At 44.0% G+C, this 17,487-nt stretch overlaps 1 protein-coding gene across 2 annotated transcripts in view; it reads right to left on the bottom strand.

Annotated features, from left to right (window-relative positions):
* The window catches only part of PLXNC1 (plexin C1), a 160,477-nt gene that overhangs the window by 50,841 nt on the left and 92,149 nt on the right, over positions 1–17,487 (bottom strand). For both annotated transcript variants that reach the window (XM_030939504.1, XM_010383921.2), the window contains exons 12-17: positions 14,218–14,305; positions 10,158–10,361; positions 9,852–10,037; positions 6,783–6,885; positions 3,088–3,189; positions 2,680–2,783 (exon numbers count right to left, since the gene is read on the bottom strand). In XM_030939504.1, coding sequence (XP_030795364.1) covers positions 2,680–2,783; positions 3,088–3,189; positions 6,783–6,885; positions 9,852–10,037; positions 10,158–10,361; positions 14,218–14,305 — 787 coding nt within the window. The remainder of the gene's footprint in view (positions 1–2,679; positions 2,784–3,087; positions 3,190–6,782; positions 6,886–9,851; positions 10,038–10,157; positions 10,362–14,217; positions 14,306–17,487) is intronic.

Genomic DNA, 17,487 nt, shown 5'->3' with positions numbered 1-17,487 from the left:
AGTGCCACCCTGGCTCTCTGTGTGTTTTTGTTTCTTTGTTTTGAGACGGAGTCTCGCTCTGTCGCCCAGGCTGGAGTGCAGTGGCGCGATCTCAGCTCACGGCAAGCTCCGTCTCCCGGGTTCGCGCCATTCTCCTGCCTCAGCCTCCCGTGTAGCTGGGACTACAGGCGCCTGCCACCTTGCCCGGCTAGTTTTTTGTATTTTTAGTAGAGACGGGGTTTCACCGTGTTAGCCAGGATGGTCTCCATCTCGGGTTCAAGCAATTCTCTGCCTCAGCCTCCCGAGTAGCTGGCATTACAGGTGTGCACCACCATCCCCGGCTAATTTTGTATTTTTAGTAGAGACGGGGTTTCACCATGTTGGCCAGGCTGGTCCCTAACTCCTGACCTCAAGTGATCCACCCGCCTCGGCCTCCCAAAGTGCTGGGATTACAGGCGTGAGCCACCAGGCCCGGACCCGTGGCTCTCTGTGTTTTAAGGCTGTTTCCTCCTTTCATTCAAATTTCCCTTTTCTTCAGCTTAGATCCTCTGCCTACCCTTGTTTCTTCTCCTATTTTGTGCAAAGCAAAGAATAGTCAATATAATAAAAAGCAAGGCTTTCCAGGCCAAAACCAACAGGCAGAGCGAAGAACCCTGGCCTCCTCTGACAACCTACAATCTCCTCTGGATTTTGTCTGTTGCTTTTTTGTAGGTGCTGAACACCCAAATCCTCCCCCCGCCCTGTCCCGGCAGCCCCCAACCTCCAGGCCTAGAGGATTTGGCTTCTGATCAATCCATAAAGAGCCTGATTAATACCAGGACTTATCTACAGCCTGGAATGCATTTCAAGTAGCATTGTCTTCTTATGATGTCTTTCCCTGTTCTATCTTTTCTTAATTATTATAAATTCAATTTTGACTTAGGTCTTCTTGAAAGGGTTCTGACAAATGTATGCATGTTTTTCCCTGGGTTCTCTCCTTTAAACAACTTCTGACTTCAATTTTTATGGCTTTCCCAGTTGTTTTTCAAGATTATATGTAACACTGAGTTAAATCAGTTTGGCTCCTTTGCAACTATCTCTCTTCTCCTAAAATAAGGTAGCATTGTTCCTGGGATCTTTTTTTTTTTTTTTTTTTTTTTTTTTTGGAAACATTCAACTTGCAACAGTGTTCCTTTACATTCATTACTCTATCTTGTTCTTGATTACCAAATTTAGAAGATAAGAACATTTCTTTTTTCAGGCCACAGATTACTCTATTCAGCACTCAAGGGCAATCATTAACTGTAAAAGCCCACACAGCATTCATGTCGATAGTCAAAAATCGCCGTTATTTTATTGCTTTTAAATTCTTAATGGGGATCTCAGATAGCTCAGAAATGGGACTCGTGATGCAACCTTTGCAGAGGCCCCACACAGTCATCCTGATTCGGGGAATCGAATTCCCCTCCCCAGGTGGTGTTCTGCCATAGAAATGGATGAGGTGGCAAATGGCAGATCTCAGTGCCTCGTTACTCTTGGAGGATAAGTTAAGGGAAACAAACTTCACCAGCACAAAAAGCTGAAGTCTTATTTACAGCCTTCTTGATTTATAACACTAAGGCTGGGACCAAAAAATATGGCAGGTTTTTTATGGAGGCATTCCAACCTCCAGACCCCGCATTACTTATCATGGTGTCCTCTTCTAGAATTATAGAGAAACTGGAAATTGCTTACTGCATGTCTCTGAGTTTCTGAACTCTAGGCTTCTGGCCAATTGTTTTGGAGAAGCTTCTGGTAAGGTGATACAAACTCTCCTTTGGCCTGGAGAGGTATCAGCCGTTGCTTAGAAGTCTAGATTGAAATGTGATCGTTGGTATTGATGTGTTTAAGAGGTTGGGCCTCTATGTGGCCATCGGACCGCAAAAAAGAAGGGCAAGATGGCGGAGCTGGGTGGTATCAGGACGTGGCGGTGATGATACGCAGGATGAGTGTACCTCGCCAAAGACTTGGGAGGGTAAATGGAGAAGGCTGAGTGAGTGGGTGAGAAAATGGAGGCGTGAGAACATAGGTAAGACCAGCAACCCAAAGGGTTAAGTAGACAACTCCTCAGAGCCCTAGAACAAATGAATTAATCAGTTCGTGCATCTATGTCTACTAAATGATGATACAAACTGATCAGCTAAAGAAAAACTACTGAAGAAAACCATAAGAACTCTACATGGCTAAAAATGCCTGTTTTCAACTCCAATTCCACCCATGTCTACTTTCCTCCCTTTTGACCGGTAGTATTTTTCCTTTCCAATTGAGAAGTAATAGTGAATAATCTAGTCGCTGCAATGTAAGTCATGCAGATAAACACAACAAATTGGCTAGCTCACAATTTATTGATTTTTAAATAAACTAGCTCACTTCCCAGCTACACGTTCAGTTCTACATTGGGAGTAAAAGAAAGCAAAAATCATCACTCTGAGCTTCTGTCCCTCCTAGCTTTTTGTTACTGGGCAAAGAATAATCACCAGTGACCCATCACTGTTTTATACCCTAATCAATGCAATTAATAATTACCCTCCTCCCTGCTCTGCTCAAACTTAAGCCATTATTTTGTACCAAGCACATTATCTATAGCTGCCTTGGAAGCAAACACTTGTTTTGACAACAGCAACAAGCACTTTCATTATTATTCAAGACTCAACCTTCGGAATATGATCAATGCTCTTTTACCTCAGGGAAGAAAGTTCTCAGAGCAAAATGTTTGTAGTCAAGGAAGGGAACAGTTCCAAAACTATCAACCACATCCAATTTATCCATCTGCAGCTCAGCAAAGCCTGCAAAACAGAATCCCAAGAGCAATATTTTAATTCAACAAACAATGGATAAGATCTTCTGCTGTTTTGTCTAACACAGGGTATGACCTTGGTTTTCATTAAAGAAGAAACAATAGATAATGACTTGGTTGGCTGCAGAGAAGAGCTGAAAAAAAACACAAAGCCAGGTCCAGGCCCTGCTGTTCCGTTGTCTTCTATTATACAAACAGTTCTCATTACTGTGGCCATCTCCATGTAAGGGTAAAAAAATAAAAATATAAATATAAAAGGCTGGTTTTTCTACAAATACAATTTTGGAGCCTACCGTCACGTATCTCTTTCCGGAGCTCGCTTTCCAGCAACTCTAGCTGTTGACTCTGTTTGCGACTCAGCTCCTTCGATTTGTGCCTGGTCACCCCCACGGCCGCTAAGAGACAGAGATGCTACATCAGAGGGACATGTTCACTCAAAAACCAAAAATGAAAACAAATAGCAACCTTTACAGTTCTTAAAAACAAATGACAAAAAAACCAGATAGGGACAGAGAGCAAGAGCTAGAATGAAACTAGAAAATAGCATTAAAGAGCTGGATCTTATAAAAAAGAAAATTTCCCAGTGAGGGGTCACTCTGAAGAGGAAGATGCTGAAATACAACAGAAAAAACCCAAAACCTTACTCATTTTATAAGTGAAAGCTAAATCAAATAACCTTCACTTGTAACCAGAGATCCCAGTTGGCTGAAATGTAATGGAACAAGCCAAGTTTCCCCACAGCTGCAGCCACTTGCATTGTTCCATTCTTTTTGAATGTTTGTAAGCATCCCTGGAGAAATAAAGTTGTGCTGCAAATGCAGAAAGGAACCGCAGATCCACAGTTGGCTACAGGGGCCAAACCTGCATAGAGTTAATGGGGTGACATGATGAGCGAACCACAAGGAACTCCCATACCTCCTTATTGCTTCTAACTGTGCTGCTGAGGCCATAAACCAACCCAGTTCGGTTCTTGGGTTCCTGTCCTTGCTCTGTCATTTACTAGCTGTGTGACCTGGGTTAAGTTCCTCAGCATCTCTGTGCCTGGCTGCCTTCTCTGTAAGAGTGCCTATCTCACTGTGATGCTGGGAGGATTATAAGAAGTAACTCACAAAAAGCATTAAGAATGTATTATTTTAAAAGTATAGGTATTCAACAATCAACCGTCATTATTCTAGGAAGCTTCCCCTCACTAATACAAATTATAGCCAGGTGCGGTGGCTCACGTCTGTAATTCCAGCACTTTGAGAGGCTGAGGTGGGAGCATGGCTTGAGGCCAGGGGTTTGAGATCAGCCTGGGCAACAGAGAAAGATATTTTTCTGTCTCTACAAAAAAAAAAAAAAAAAAAAATAGAACATTAGATGGGTGTGATGGTGCATGCCTGGAGTCCCAGCTACTTGGGAGGCTGAGGTGGGAGGATCGCTTGAGCCCAGGAGGTCAAGGCTGCAGTGAGCCGTGATCGTGTCACTGAACTCAGCCTGGGCAAAAAAGAGAGACCCTTTCTCCAAAAAAAAAAAAAAAAAAAAAAAAAAAAAAAAAAAAAAAAAAAAAAGAAATTACATAATAGATGGGCTCTGCTACCAATAATGCTGGAGGAAACAAATACGGCTCTTCACTGGACTACTTCATAAAGTCAACAGTCTTAAAAACATGCGTTGTGCATGTCTAAGAAAGGGTGGAGTATGTAGTGATTCCCAAACTTACTTGACCATGGAACCTCCTTTTCCAGGACAGTCACTTGGGACCATTGTTCCTCAGACCTCAGTTTGAGCAACACTGACTCATGCACACAAAGGCTCATGTTTTCTAGCTCCAGAGACTTGCACAGGTATCAGCAACATAACAGGTGCTCGATGAACATCAGGTGAATGAATGCAGGGATGAATGAGTGAATATATGAGTGTATGGAAGGAGACACTGGCCACTGCCTGGACTAGCCATCAGATTTCAGAAAGGCAATATCTATGTTCAATCAAGAAATACAAAGTGTTTTTTTGTTTTTTTTTTTTGAGATGGAGTCTCACTCTGTGGCCAGGCTAGAGTGCAGTGGCGCGATCTCGGCTCACTGCAACCTCCAGCTCCCAGGTTCAAACGATTTTCCTGCCTCAGCCTCCTGAGTAGCTGGGATTACAGGCAGGTGCCACCACACCCGGCTAATTTTTGTAGTTTTAGTAGAGATGGGGTTTCACCATGTTGGTCAGGATGGTCTTGATCTCCTGACCTCGTGATCTGCCTGCCTCGGCCTCCCAAAATGCTGGGATTACAGGTGTGAGCCACCAGCCAAAGTGCTATTTGTTGGTGGATAAGAGTTCCTTTTTCAAAGAAGGATGAGAGAAAATAGACTTCAAATGACAAGCAGCTCAGAACCAGAGTCACAAACGAAATGGCTGCAGATATCAGCTACATAGATGTGTTAAATGGCCTAGGTGGAGACAATATGGAGTGGTGGCGACTGTGGTCAAAACCTAGGGAGCACGTTCCCTCTCTCAAGGGCATAGCTGCTACTCAGCTCTAATAAACGGATGCTATGGAAATTTGGGATCCAATGATCCAAATCTTTCACATTTTCAAGAGATGTTTCCAAATGTGAATCACTAATTTTTAAATGTTATAAGCTACTTAATAGTTTTAGAAAATGCTACATGGGCGAAACAAAATATATTGGTGGGCCAGATGTAGCCAATGAGCAACCACCATGGGCTCACAGTGTGTGGATGAGCCTGGGACCACTTAAAAAGATGACATAGATCATTTAAAAAAAAAAAAAATGTGGGCCGGGCGCGGTGGCTCAAGCCTTTAATCCAGGACTTTGGGAGGCCAAGACGGGCGGATCACTATGTCAGGAGATCAAGACCATCCTGACTAACACGGTGAAACCCCGTCTCTACTAAAAAAATACAAAAAACTAGCCGGGCGAGGTGGCGGGCGCCTGTAGTCCCAGCTGCTTGGGAAGCTGAGGCAGGAGAATGGCGTAAACCCGGGAGGCGGAGCTTGTAGTGAGCTGAGATCATGCCACTGCACTCCAGCCCGGGTGACAGAGCGAGACTCCGTCTCAAAAAAAAAAAAAAAAAATGTGTTTACTTTTTAGACACAGGGCCTCATTCTGTTGTCCAGGCTGGCATGCAGTGGCATGATCATAGCTCACTGTAACCTCAAACTCCTGGGTTTATGCAGTCCTCCCTCCTCGGCCTCCCAAAGTGTTGGAACTACAGGCGTGTGCCACTGTGCCCAGGCATGACCACACTTCTAAAGTGTGGTTCTGCCCAGAAAATCAAGACTGGGATGAGACTGGGGTGGTAGGTGGTGGGGGGTGGTCAGGATGAAATAACCAAGTCCTGGGAGCCCAAAATCCCAAAGAAGTTCTTAGAGAATTACATAAATGAACAATTTGTCATCCCAATTCGAAGGAATGGAGAAGCAAAGTAGATTATATCCCTCAAATCCCAAGATACCATCTATGTAATCCAGCCTTCTATTAATGAAGCAACCTTAAAAAAAAATTTGTTTTTTGTTTGTTCGTTTGTTTTTGAGATGGAATCTTGCTCTGTCCCCCAGGCTGGAGTGCAGTGGTGCAATCTCGGCTCACTGCAACCTCTGCCTCCAGTGTTCAAGCAATTCTGCAGCCTCCGTCTCCCAAGTAGCTGGGATTACAGGCTCCCGCCATCACACTGGCTAATTTTTGTATTTTTAGTAGAGATGGGGTTTCACCATGTTGGCCAAGCTGGTCTTGAACTCCTGACCTCAAGGCAATCCATCTGCCTCAGCCTCCCAAAGTGCTGGGATTATAGGCATCAGCCACCACGCCTGGCCAAAAGAAAAGTTTAGAAAGCCCTCAGCATGTACCTATTATTCGTTTCTCAAAGTTTTGATTTGGGCTTTCACCCATTTATACTTAATTGAAGCAAACAGCCCCTGAAAGCTGAAAGTCTGCCTGCCTGGCGAGAGGCCCCAAGGAATAATTTCGCTGACAAAATTAAACAGGGCACTTACCAAAAATGACAATCACTAGCAAGACAGGGAGCACAATCAGAAAATACCACGTGGAAGGAACTGACTCCTGCTCCACGTAGAGCTCCAGGTTTCCCAGCTTGACCTGATGGGACAAAGAATGTCATTAGACCCAACTGAATTGGGGACTGTATTTATTGACATAATTTTCCCCCTAAAATGGCTTCACAATACAAAAAGAAGCAGTGAGCTGGGTAGGATATCTGAGTTCAATTCTCATTTCTGTGGCAGATTGGCTATGTGTCCTTGGGCAAATCCAGAATATTCCCTGTGCCTCAGTTTCCTGAAATGTCAGTTGACGTACGCTGGACTATACCCTCAGAGTCTTAATTTTGGCCCTCTTTGCTCTGGGGGTTTTAAGTTGCGGGAGTGGGGGCAATAAAGAGGCAGTAACCTGTAGGCAAGAAGCCCCTGCCCCTTATTCTAAGGGAGAAACTCAATTTTTATCTTTTTTACAGGCAGGCTTATTTTGTTTTTGTTTTAGAACAGGGTCTTGCTCTGTTGCCCAGCCTGGAGTGCAGTGCTGTGATCATAGCCCACTGTAGCCTCGAACTCACCACGGGCTCAAGTGATCCTCCCACCTCAGCTTCCCAAGTAGCTGGGGCTACGGTGCACACCACCACACCTGGCTAATTGTTAAATTTTTTGTAGAGACAGGGTCTCACTATATTGCCCAGTCTGGTCTCGAACTCCCAAACTCAAGCGATCCTCCACCTCAGCCTCTCAAAGTGCTGGAATTACAGGTGTGAGCCACTGTACCTGGCATCCTATTTTGAATAAAACGTTCTGTGGCAAAAACCAGATGGTCAGTGCTGATCAGATCATCCCTGAGGGATTTTTCCAGTTTTAGCATTTTTTTTTTTTTTGGTTATATTTTGTGAAACTTGTCAAGGGAAAAACTCTACATGAAGCTTAATTATTTCATTGATGTACATACAAGTATTAAGGCGTGTTTCCATCTTTGGACCCATGCTGCCCCCCGTGGAGGCATTTGAGCACAGTAGCTGGAGGATGGATTTGGACCCAGATAGCTGAAGCTCTCCATCCCAGCTCTGCCACCTGTGTTCTCAGCCACAGAACCGTGAGTTAGGTACGCACATCCAGTCTCCTTTTTCCTCATCTCTGAAATGGGATGTTGGGAGTGCCTCTTGGTAGGCTGTCATAACTAAATGCATGATGTCATCTGCTCATGGCGCCCTCCTCAAAACTCTCCCATGCCTTCCCCAGCCCACAAGCCAAGCCCTCGCCATGGTCCACAAGGTCCTAATCATCTCCTATTCTCTCCATGAACTCTCTAACCTCGGAAGCCTCTGCTCTGCTCCCTCTACTCCAGTCACACTGGCCTCCTTGCTGCTCTTCAAACACACCAGGCAGCCTCCTGCCTCAGGACCTCTGCAACCTCTGCTCCCTCTGCCTAGAATGTTCTACCCCAGATAGCCCATGGCTTGTTCCCACTCCTCCTTATACAGATACCACCTTCACAAGCAGGCCTTTTCTACCCACCATTGCAAAACCTGCAGCATGGCCCCCCAACCCCCCACACTGGTGCTTTTTTCTCCATAGCAACTGCCACCAAGTAACACAATTTTTATTTATATTCTTCATGCTGTGTCTCTTTAGGGAACCTCCACAAAGGCAGATGTTTTTGTCTGTTTTATTCTCTGTCTGTCCCCATCATGGCATAGGCTCTCAGGAGCTATGTCATGAATGATGAAGAATGCTCACACTTGCTCTTCTCAACTAACAGGAAAGGTGGAAACACTGGTGAGTTGAGTTGTTGTTCCTTATTTTTTTCTTGAAACAGGGTCTTACTATGTTGCCCAGATTTCTAGGGGCTCAAGTGATCCTCCTGCTTTGGCTTTTCAAAGTGCTGGCATTATAGGCATGAGTTATCTCTCCCAGCCCAGTTGTTATTCCTGATTTAAAACTTACTATTGGCTGGGCGTGGTGGCTCACACCTGTAATGTCAGCACTTTGGGAGGCCGAGGCAAGCAGATCACTTGAGGCCAGGAGTTTGAGACCAGCCTGCCCAACACAGTGAAACCCGGTCTCTACTAAAAATAGAAAAAATTAACAGGGCGTGGTGGCACGCACCTGTAATCCCAGTCACTTGGGTGACTGAGACATGAGAATCCCTTAAAACTGGGAAGCGGAGGTTGCCGTAAGCCAAGATCATGTCACTGCACTCCCGCCTGGGTGACAGAGTGAGACTCTGTCTAAAAAATAAATAAAACTTATTATTATCCCCATTTATCATACAGATGGACAAAGAGAGCCTCAGGAAACTCAAGTGATTTACCTAAGGCCACAGAGCTATTAACTGGAGCCACTGGGACATGAACACATTTTTGTTGTTGCCTTCCAGTCTGAAGTTCTTTTTCATTGTCTTTTATCCAATTATTTATGACAATAGATCAAAAAGAATTTATATAGGCTGTACAGAGCCTCATATGGCATGAACACTCTAAAGGGTGACTTCTGTTTCCCTTCTCAGTGGTCTCACATCTTTATTATGGGACATAAATATAGCAGTGACAGGTCCCCCAAACATATCTGGGAAAAGATTAATCGCAGAAAGTATGACTTCATGGTGAAGGAAGCAGGCCGTGACCCAGAGATTATATGGTCTCCATCTGATTCTAATGCTACCCAGAGTGTGCTGAAGAGGCCCTTGTTTGTTTTGGGTTTCTGCTAAGACATGTCACCTCCGCATTTGAGAAAGGAGTGACAGCTCATTTGTCAATGGGTCTAGAGATTTTGCTTGCAGATGCTACTGTATAAATGTATGGCTAGAACAAAAGCTTTCAACACTCATTAGGATTATAGACAATGGTGTGTCCAACGCTTTGACATTCAAACAAGCACAGGGATGGATTCAGCCAGCTATTTTGGAGCTATTTTGCTGGGGCTAGCAGTACCAGCTTTGTTTATCTTCTATCTAAGGTGAGGATCTGAAGATCCATGAAAGATTCCATTCTGGCCTCTGGTTTAGCCAAGGAATTATCACAAAAATCAGGTAAAGACAGCAGGTGGGACTGCCAGGTCACTTACACGAACTTTCTTAGAAGAGTTGGCAATGGTGCTTGCAGTCTTGATGCCTTTAATTTTGCAGAGGATGGTGGTGAGATCTTGATTTCTAGTAATATTTTCAAAACTGCAATTTAATTGCCCATTTTCCCCATGGAAGAGAGTAATTTCAATGTCTTTTTTGGAAATGTTGAAGTTGTCGTTTTCTTTCTGTGAAGAACCAAATGAAGATGGAGAAGTCAGAGCACATGTAGAAACTCACAAGTATAAACACACCTTTCCAGTTAAGGGGGCGGGGCGACATCCCACTCAGAAAAAAAAGAAACATACTTGAATTTTCACTTCCAGTTCTGTGTCCACCTCGGATTCTACCCGATACCCTGTGAATCTGGGGTCCTCCCGATACTGCAGGGTTCCACAGTCCAAGTAGGTGTCTTGTACTCTCAGCTTCACAGTGACATTCGTGCGCACTTTTGAACTCTTTAAACTGGGGGCTAAAAACCCGCAGTAAGTCGCCACACAATATTCAGAGACCTGGAGAAAAGAAAGGAACGTTTTAGTCACTTTGTTAATGAATGCCAGCTCTGATCTCTAAGAACTAAGTGACCTGGGCAACTTAACTTCTTGGTGCTTCTGTTTTCTCATGTGTAATATGGGGCCAGCAATACTACCTCCCTCACAGGATTGACTTAACCCTACATTACATTAAATGAGGGCTACGTTAAATAAGATTATGCATGCTTAGAACAGGGCCTGGCACACAGTAAGCACTCAAAACATGCTAGTTAATATTATGATATCATAAGTGACAATGAAAGCAGCTGGAAGGTTATGCCATGGGAAAAGAAACTAGGCTGAAAGCAGTAGGCTACGGAAAGGGGAAGATTCTGACCAAGGGGCTTAGGTGTCCTTGGGGTCAGCCTGTCTGAGCCCTGGGGAACCACGAGAAAAGAAAAGTGTCCAACCCCCAGCAAGGGCCAGCTCCTGAAGCGCTTGTTGCCGCTGAATCACTCTTTGTTGGGGGAACCTCCTGCAGGGACTCTTAGCAGAAGTCACTAGCCACAAGAAGGAAAAGCCTTTTCAGGCGTAACAGAAAACAGGAGAAAACAAAAGTAAAAGGAACAATGCGTCCCCCATGAAATGAAGAGCATGAAAACTGAAAACAAAGCAGAAAAGGTGGCCTGATTTATAGGATTTAAAAAAAAAAAAACAAAAACATAAATAGGCTGGGCATGGTGGCTCATGCCTGTAATCCCAGCACTTTGGCAAACTGAGGGAGGAGGGTTACTTGAGTACAGGAGTTGGAGATCAGCCTGGGTAACATAGTGAGACCCTGTCTCTCTATATATAAAAAAATAAAATTTAAAAAGTTAGTAAATACATAACATAAATATATCGTCCTGTTTAGGTGTACAGGACAGGCAGAGGAGGCTGGTGGGTTAAGGGAGGATGGCAAACGTTCTACAGAAAAGCAATGATAACCCATAAAAAGAAATTTGTCAGGTGGTGAAAAGTATCTTCCCCCACCCCCACCACCCCCTGATACTAGAGCATAAAAAAGACAATAGGAAAGGCCATTGGTGGGAAAATAGGATGTGAAGAGCTGAGATCTGGACAAGCACGACCTTCCTTTCCCTTCACATCTTTCCAAACTCTAGAGCCCGGAATCTCCTGCTCACATTTCTGTTCACAGGATGAAAACCACTGTCTCCACTGCCTCAGCAACCTTAACTCCTAGCAGGCTGGCTTTTTACTGAAGATGCCTTCTAGAAGGATTGCCGGCGAGAGGATCACCCAACCTCATTATCCTGAAGACTCTACAGTTCTGTACTCATGACCAACTCGCACCATGCAATGTGCTCTTTTTCACTGGTTTCTGAGCACCTTCTCGGCCACCTTCACGGCCCATCCTATTGTCTTTCATTCCTTAAAATGAAGCTTTGCCACCAGTCCTAGGTGCTCTTTTCTTCCTCCTCTGTGCTCTCACTCCCATGATGTCACCCCCACTCTCCCTTTAATGATACTGCTATAAAGACAAGCTGGTCATCTCTGGCTTCACCATGCCCCAGCACTTGAGACCTGCTGTGCTAACCACAGCCCAAAGGGACCTGCTGTCAGCCCAGAGAGACTGCAGACGTCTCCGACACACCTGCACTGGCATGAGCATCCTCACTGGGCTCCCAGCCCTTCTTCAGTTCCTGCCTCTCCAAACTCAGCTGTGCACCATTGCCAAAATAATAACTGCCCTGCAGGAGGTTCCCCAACAAAGAGCGATTCAGCAGCAACAAGCGCTTCAGGAGCTGGCCCCTGCTGGGGGTTGGACACTCTCTTCTTTTCTCGTGGTTTCCCAGGACTCAAGACAGGACACCGAAGCCTTTTAGGTCAGAATTCTCCCCTTTCCCTAGTCTACTGCTTTCTGCATAGTCTCTTTTCCCATTGGTAACCTTCTGACTGCTTTCATCATCACTAATTGTCTCGGTCCAGTGTGAGTCCAGTGCACCTAGACCTGTGTCACTTCCTGCTCAGAGATCTTCAGTGGCTCCCTGCTGCCTACAGAATTAAGGGCAAGTTTTCAGTCTGATGCTGCTTTTTGTGGCCCCAACTCAGCTTTACAGCTATCCTTCTTGCTTATTTCCGACCCACCCTCTAGGTTTCCACTAAGCAGGATTGAGTGACGTTCCCAGCAGGGGCCTGCGAGGACTCTGTCCTCTGTACCTGAACTCACCTCCCTGCTCTACCCACCCCACTCCATACTGCAGGCATACTTCATCCCATCCATGTTTAATCTCTCTTTCATGTGAAAATACCTGGTGTCTTCTTGGACTCACAGGATTTCTGAACAGTTAGGGAACCAGAGGACCTAGAACCTGATGATACTCTGTGCTGTCAACTTTTTAAATTTTTATTTTATAGAGATGGGGTCTCACTATGTTATCTAGGCTGGTCTCAAACTCCTGGCCTCAAGCAGTCTTCCTGCTTTGGCCTCCCAAAGCGCTGGGATTATAATCGTGAGCCACCACACTCAGCCTCAACTTTCAATCCCAGTGTAGATTTGCTGCCTGCCTCCATGAAGGCAATATGACTATCTCACTTATCTTTTGTCCCTGCACCCAGCAAAATGTTTTGCCTGCAGTAGGTGCTCAAAAAATTCAGCTTGATTTGGGAACAGCAAGTGGGAGGGAGAGCAAGTCCATGAAAAACTCAGGCAATGCCTCTGGTCGGAGGGTCAAACTCTATGAGTCATTCAACTGGAGGTGTTCACACCATGGAGATGTGGCCTGGAGTCAGATACAATGTGAGGCTTGGAAATGGCTCTGAACCGTGTCAGCAGGCGAATGTGTGCACGACAAGGCTGTGAGAACGGCCTATCAGGAGGCCCCCGGAATTTGGGTCAGAACCCACACTGTCCCAAGTAGGGAGCACGTCAGCCTTGGCAGGAAGTGGTCAGGCAGGGCCCCAGAGAGGCAGCCACCTCACATATCTCATCAAGGAGAGGCAAAAAGGGGAAGAAAGAATGGGGAAGGACATTTAGAAGTGTGTGCGAGTACACTTGGAGGCCTGACTTGTATGTGAAATCCCTCATCTCCCCTCTTGGCATCAGAAGCTTCCATCTAGAGCAGCCGTGTCCAGCCTTTTGAATGTGAGGACTTTTTTGCTTATCTGTGGTAGTGGGTATCACGGAAATGATGCACAAACCATTTTTTAGCTCATCAGCTATCGTTAGTGTTGGTGAGGCCCAAGACAATTCTTCCAATGTGGCCAAAGGAAGCCAAAAGGTTGGACACCCCTGCTCTAGAAGATCTCCATCCAGAGGCACTGGTGGGAGAACTGGGCAAGGGTGGAAGCCAGACCCCTCCTACCATTTCTGCTGTGGGGAGATGAAAGGTAAGAGAAGGTGACATCAGATGGTAGGGAACAAGTTGGGTCGAGGAGAAGGAGAAGCACATGACAAGATTTCTGGGACCTCTGCAAGTCATCTAATCTCTGTGAACCCCAACTCTCTCTGTGCAATGGGAACAACACCACTTATTCTTCACAGAAATGCAATTTTTTATATCACACCTTAACCTATCACGAAGAATTTTCACACATATTCATAAGCATTTCCTCATTAAGGTGACTTGCCACAAAACACATAAATAGAAAATGTCAGGTCTTATTGTACCAAGTTCATTTCTCTTTCCTCATTGCTGCAACTAGAAATACTCAGCTACAAGGATAAGGTCTCATTATTTCCACTCTAGCACAGATAGTATATATGATAGCGTAGGTAAAAGTTTGTAACACTAAAGTCACAGAAATAAAAAATACCCCCCCAACAAAGCATAGTGTGATGAAAATAGAACCATCCTTGAAAACAACTATTGTTACAAAGCAGCTGGAGACTTACATTTATGTTTCCTTTTAATTCATGTGAAATGATTAAGTTGTCAATTACATCAAAATTTCTGCCCATCATGGTTATATTTTGACCACCACTGCAAGGAATAAAAGCAACAATAAGGGTTTCATAGCTAAAACACAGGCGTTTTGCGTTTATGAACAAAGCTATCAATTTATTCATGTTTAATATTAAACCCAATTATGTTTGAGAGCAAATTAATGAATTTTAATTTCAAATACAGGACAATTTTAGAAATCTTTTCAAGATACCAGTCACAAATTCAGGGGTTTCAAGATGCATAAATATAAAAATTCAGGTCAGATCCTATTTTAATTCTAGGAAAATGCCCAGATTCTTTGATGGAATTTGAATTTTGTTGTATGTCATATCGCCACATATAATCAGATCAGGAGCTGTACCTTGAAAAGGTTTCACTAAACAGAATTGTGTTTGATTACTGTTTAATCTATATAAAGATGCTTCAATCTAACAATTTTCAAAATCAAACTCCTAACCTCCCAATGATACGCTATTTAGAGAGACAGGAAACACTTCGGGCAAGGTAAAATTACAGATGACATTAAAAGTGTAAATTCCTATTTGGTACACCATATAAATAACAGCTGTATTCTCTCTCTCTAAAACCAAGTCAGAAAACTTCACGTTTCTCAGTGCATATAAGCGAAGCGGTCACTGGGTGTGAAATAAACAGCTGTCCACAGCTCTGGCTGCCCTTGTACCCCTGTTCACGTAGGTCACCAGACACTCATTCTAGGGGACAAGAGCCTGGGTATGTCAGGTCCAACAGCCAGCTGAGCCCCTGATGACAAGACCAGGAGGCGGGCCTGAGCAACCCAATTTGTGTAGGGCAGAGAGAAGACACTGATCTCCGAATCCTCCAGCCACAACGGGGAAGGGCTGAGTTGGCCTCATGCCAGTCTGTAGCCATTACTAGAAAACCAAGCCAAGCGTGCTGTCCCGATGGCCAGCATTTAGGGCCACATTCTTGCTTAAGGCACAGTGATCCAGGAGCAGCCAAGACATACAGGCTCAGAATGTCACAGGTGACAGGACAGTAAGGAGCCTCTTACTTTATAGCAAAGCAGGATACTGCAGTGGCTCAGAGCCCAACCTCCTAGTCCTGGCTGTCTGGGGGGCTGGAGTGAGTTGTTTGAACCCTTTTCCTCCCCTAGTTCCCTCATTTGCAAAAGGGACAAGCCATAGCAGATCTCACAGATTTGTTGTGAGTATGAACCTAGTCAATAGATGAGCACACCAGGCACGTGGGGCATGCCACATCAATGTCTCCTTTTATATGGAGAATGGAATTGGTCCTAGAGTGGGGGATGTCATGCTAGAGCCTTGGTTTTGAAATTTCAGTTCCTCTTATCTTACTGTTATGGACTGAACTGTGACCCCATAAAATGGGTATGTTGAAGCCCTAACTCCCAGTCCCTGGGAATGGGATTGTATTTGGAGATGTGGGTGGTTAAACAGGTAATGAAGGTTAAATGAGGTCACTAGGGTGAACCCTAATCCAACATGACTGATGTCCTTATAAAAAGAGATTATCCCAGCTACTCGAGAGGCTAAGGGTGGAGAATCGCTTGAACCCGGGAGACAGAGGTTACAGTGAGTCAAGATCCTGCCACTGCACTCCAGCCTGGGTGACAGAGTGAAACTCTGTCTCAAAAAAAAAAAAAAGAAAAGAAAAAAATGCAGGGAGATCAGTACAGAGATACAGAGGGAAGACCACGTGAAGACATAGGGAGAAGATGACCATCTACAAGCCAAGGTGTAAAGCCTCAGGAGAAACTAAGCTTACCAACACCATGATTTCAGCCTCCAGAACTGGGGAGAAGAAATTTCTATTGTTTAAGCCACAAAGGCTGTGGCACTCTATGTCCACCCAGCAAACTAATATAGCCACCTCTCTCTTGATCTTAAATAAGAACATTAAAAGTGATTTTTTTCTTTCCCTCCTTTTTTTTCTTCTTCTTCTTCTTCTTCTTTTTTTTTTTTTTTTAACAAAGCTTTGTCTGTTGGTTTATCTAGAGAGTACTTTGAAAACTAGCTTCGTACTGTGTCAGGCAAAGAAAATATCGTTAGGATTTTAGTCCTAAAGAGATTTAGGAATAAAAATATTATGAAAGTGAATTCAAATTCAACTAGGGGTAATCTTTATTGTAGAACTCTTCACAATAACCAAGATAGGTATTCAACCTAAGTGTCCGTCAACAGATTAGAGGATACAGGAAATGTGGTACCTAAACACAACGGAGTATTATTCAGCCTACAAAAAAGAATGAGACCCTGTCATTTGCAACAACACAGATGGAACTGCAGGACATTATGTTAAGTGAAATAAGCCAGGCACAGACAGACAAATGTTGCAGGTTCTCACCCACATGTGGGAGCTGAGAAAGTTGGTCTGACGGAGATAGAGAGTAGAATTATGGGTATCAGAGGCTGGGAAGGGTGGTGTGGCAGGGTCAGAGAGGGATAAAGAGGGGTTGGTTAATGGCTACAAAAATACAATGAGATAGAATAAGATCTAGTGTTCAATAGCATCGTAGGGTGTCTATACCTCACAATAATTTATTGCATATTTAAAAATAGCTAGAAGAGTGGAATTGGAATGTTCCTAACAGAAATAAATGATAAATGCTTGAGACAATGGATACTCCAATTACCCTGATTTGATGATGACATATTCACTGTATGATTGTAGAAAAAATATCATATGTGCCCCATAAACATGTCCAAGTATTATGCACCCATGAAAATGTAAAAAATACATAATAGTAATAAATAAAAACATTCAACTAGAGAGAGAAGTGTTTTTCTTAACATATTGGATTTATCTGGGCGAGTTTATTTTGGGGTTTCCATCTCCCCCTTAGGGAACATCTTGAAAATGTTGATTCTGCTTTTCATTTTGATAGCTCCCAATATTTCCCCCAAAGAATTCAAAACAGCTTACTCTAAAGACTGTAAAATGAAAGAGGCAAGAAAGAAGCATTTTATCATGAGCAGGAGGGACACATAGTAAAGAGTGTTATATATCTATATCAAAAACCTAGGCCAACATTTCAGCTGTGAGTTTCCCAGCAGCCACGGTGAAGAGAAAAAGATGTGCTCATAGCATTCACAATGAGCATGGGAAGCAAATGCCTTGTCAGGTATGCATTTTTCTAGGAATAAATCCTAAGGAGAACTCCGTGAGAGGAATTTGGAATGACTACTGTTTCTGAATTCACTTGAATAAATCAATGA

This window comes from Rhinopithecus roxellana, chromosome 10 (assembly GCF_007565055.1).
Source record: "Rhinopithecus roxellana isolate Shanxi Qingling chromosome 10, ASM756505v1, whole genome shotgun sequence".
Classification (NCBI taxonomy): domain Eukaryota; kingdom Metazoa; phylum Chordata; class Mammalia; order Primates; family Cercopithecidae; genus Rhinopithecus; species Rhinopithecus roxellana.
This window is presented reverse-complemented; position numbering and strand designations above follow the sequence as displayed.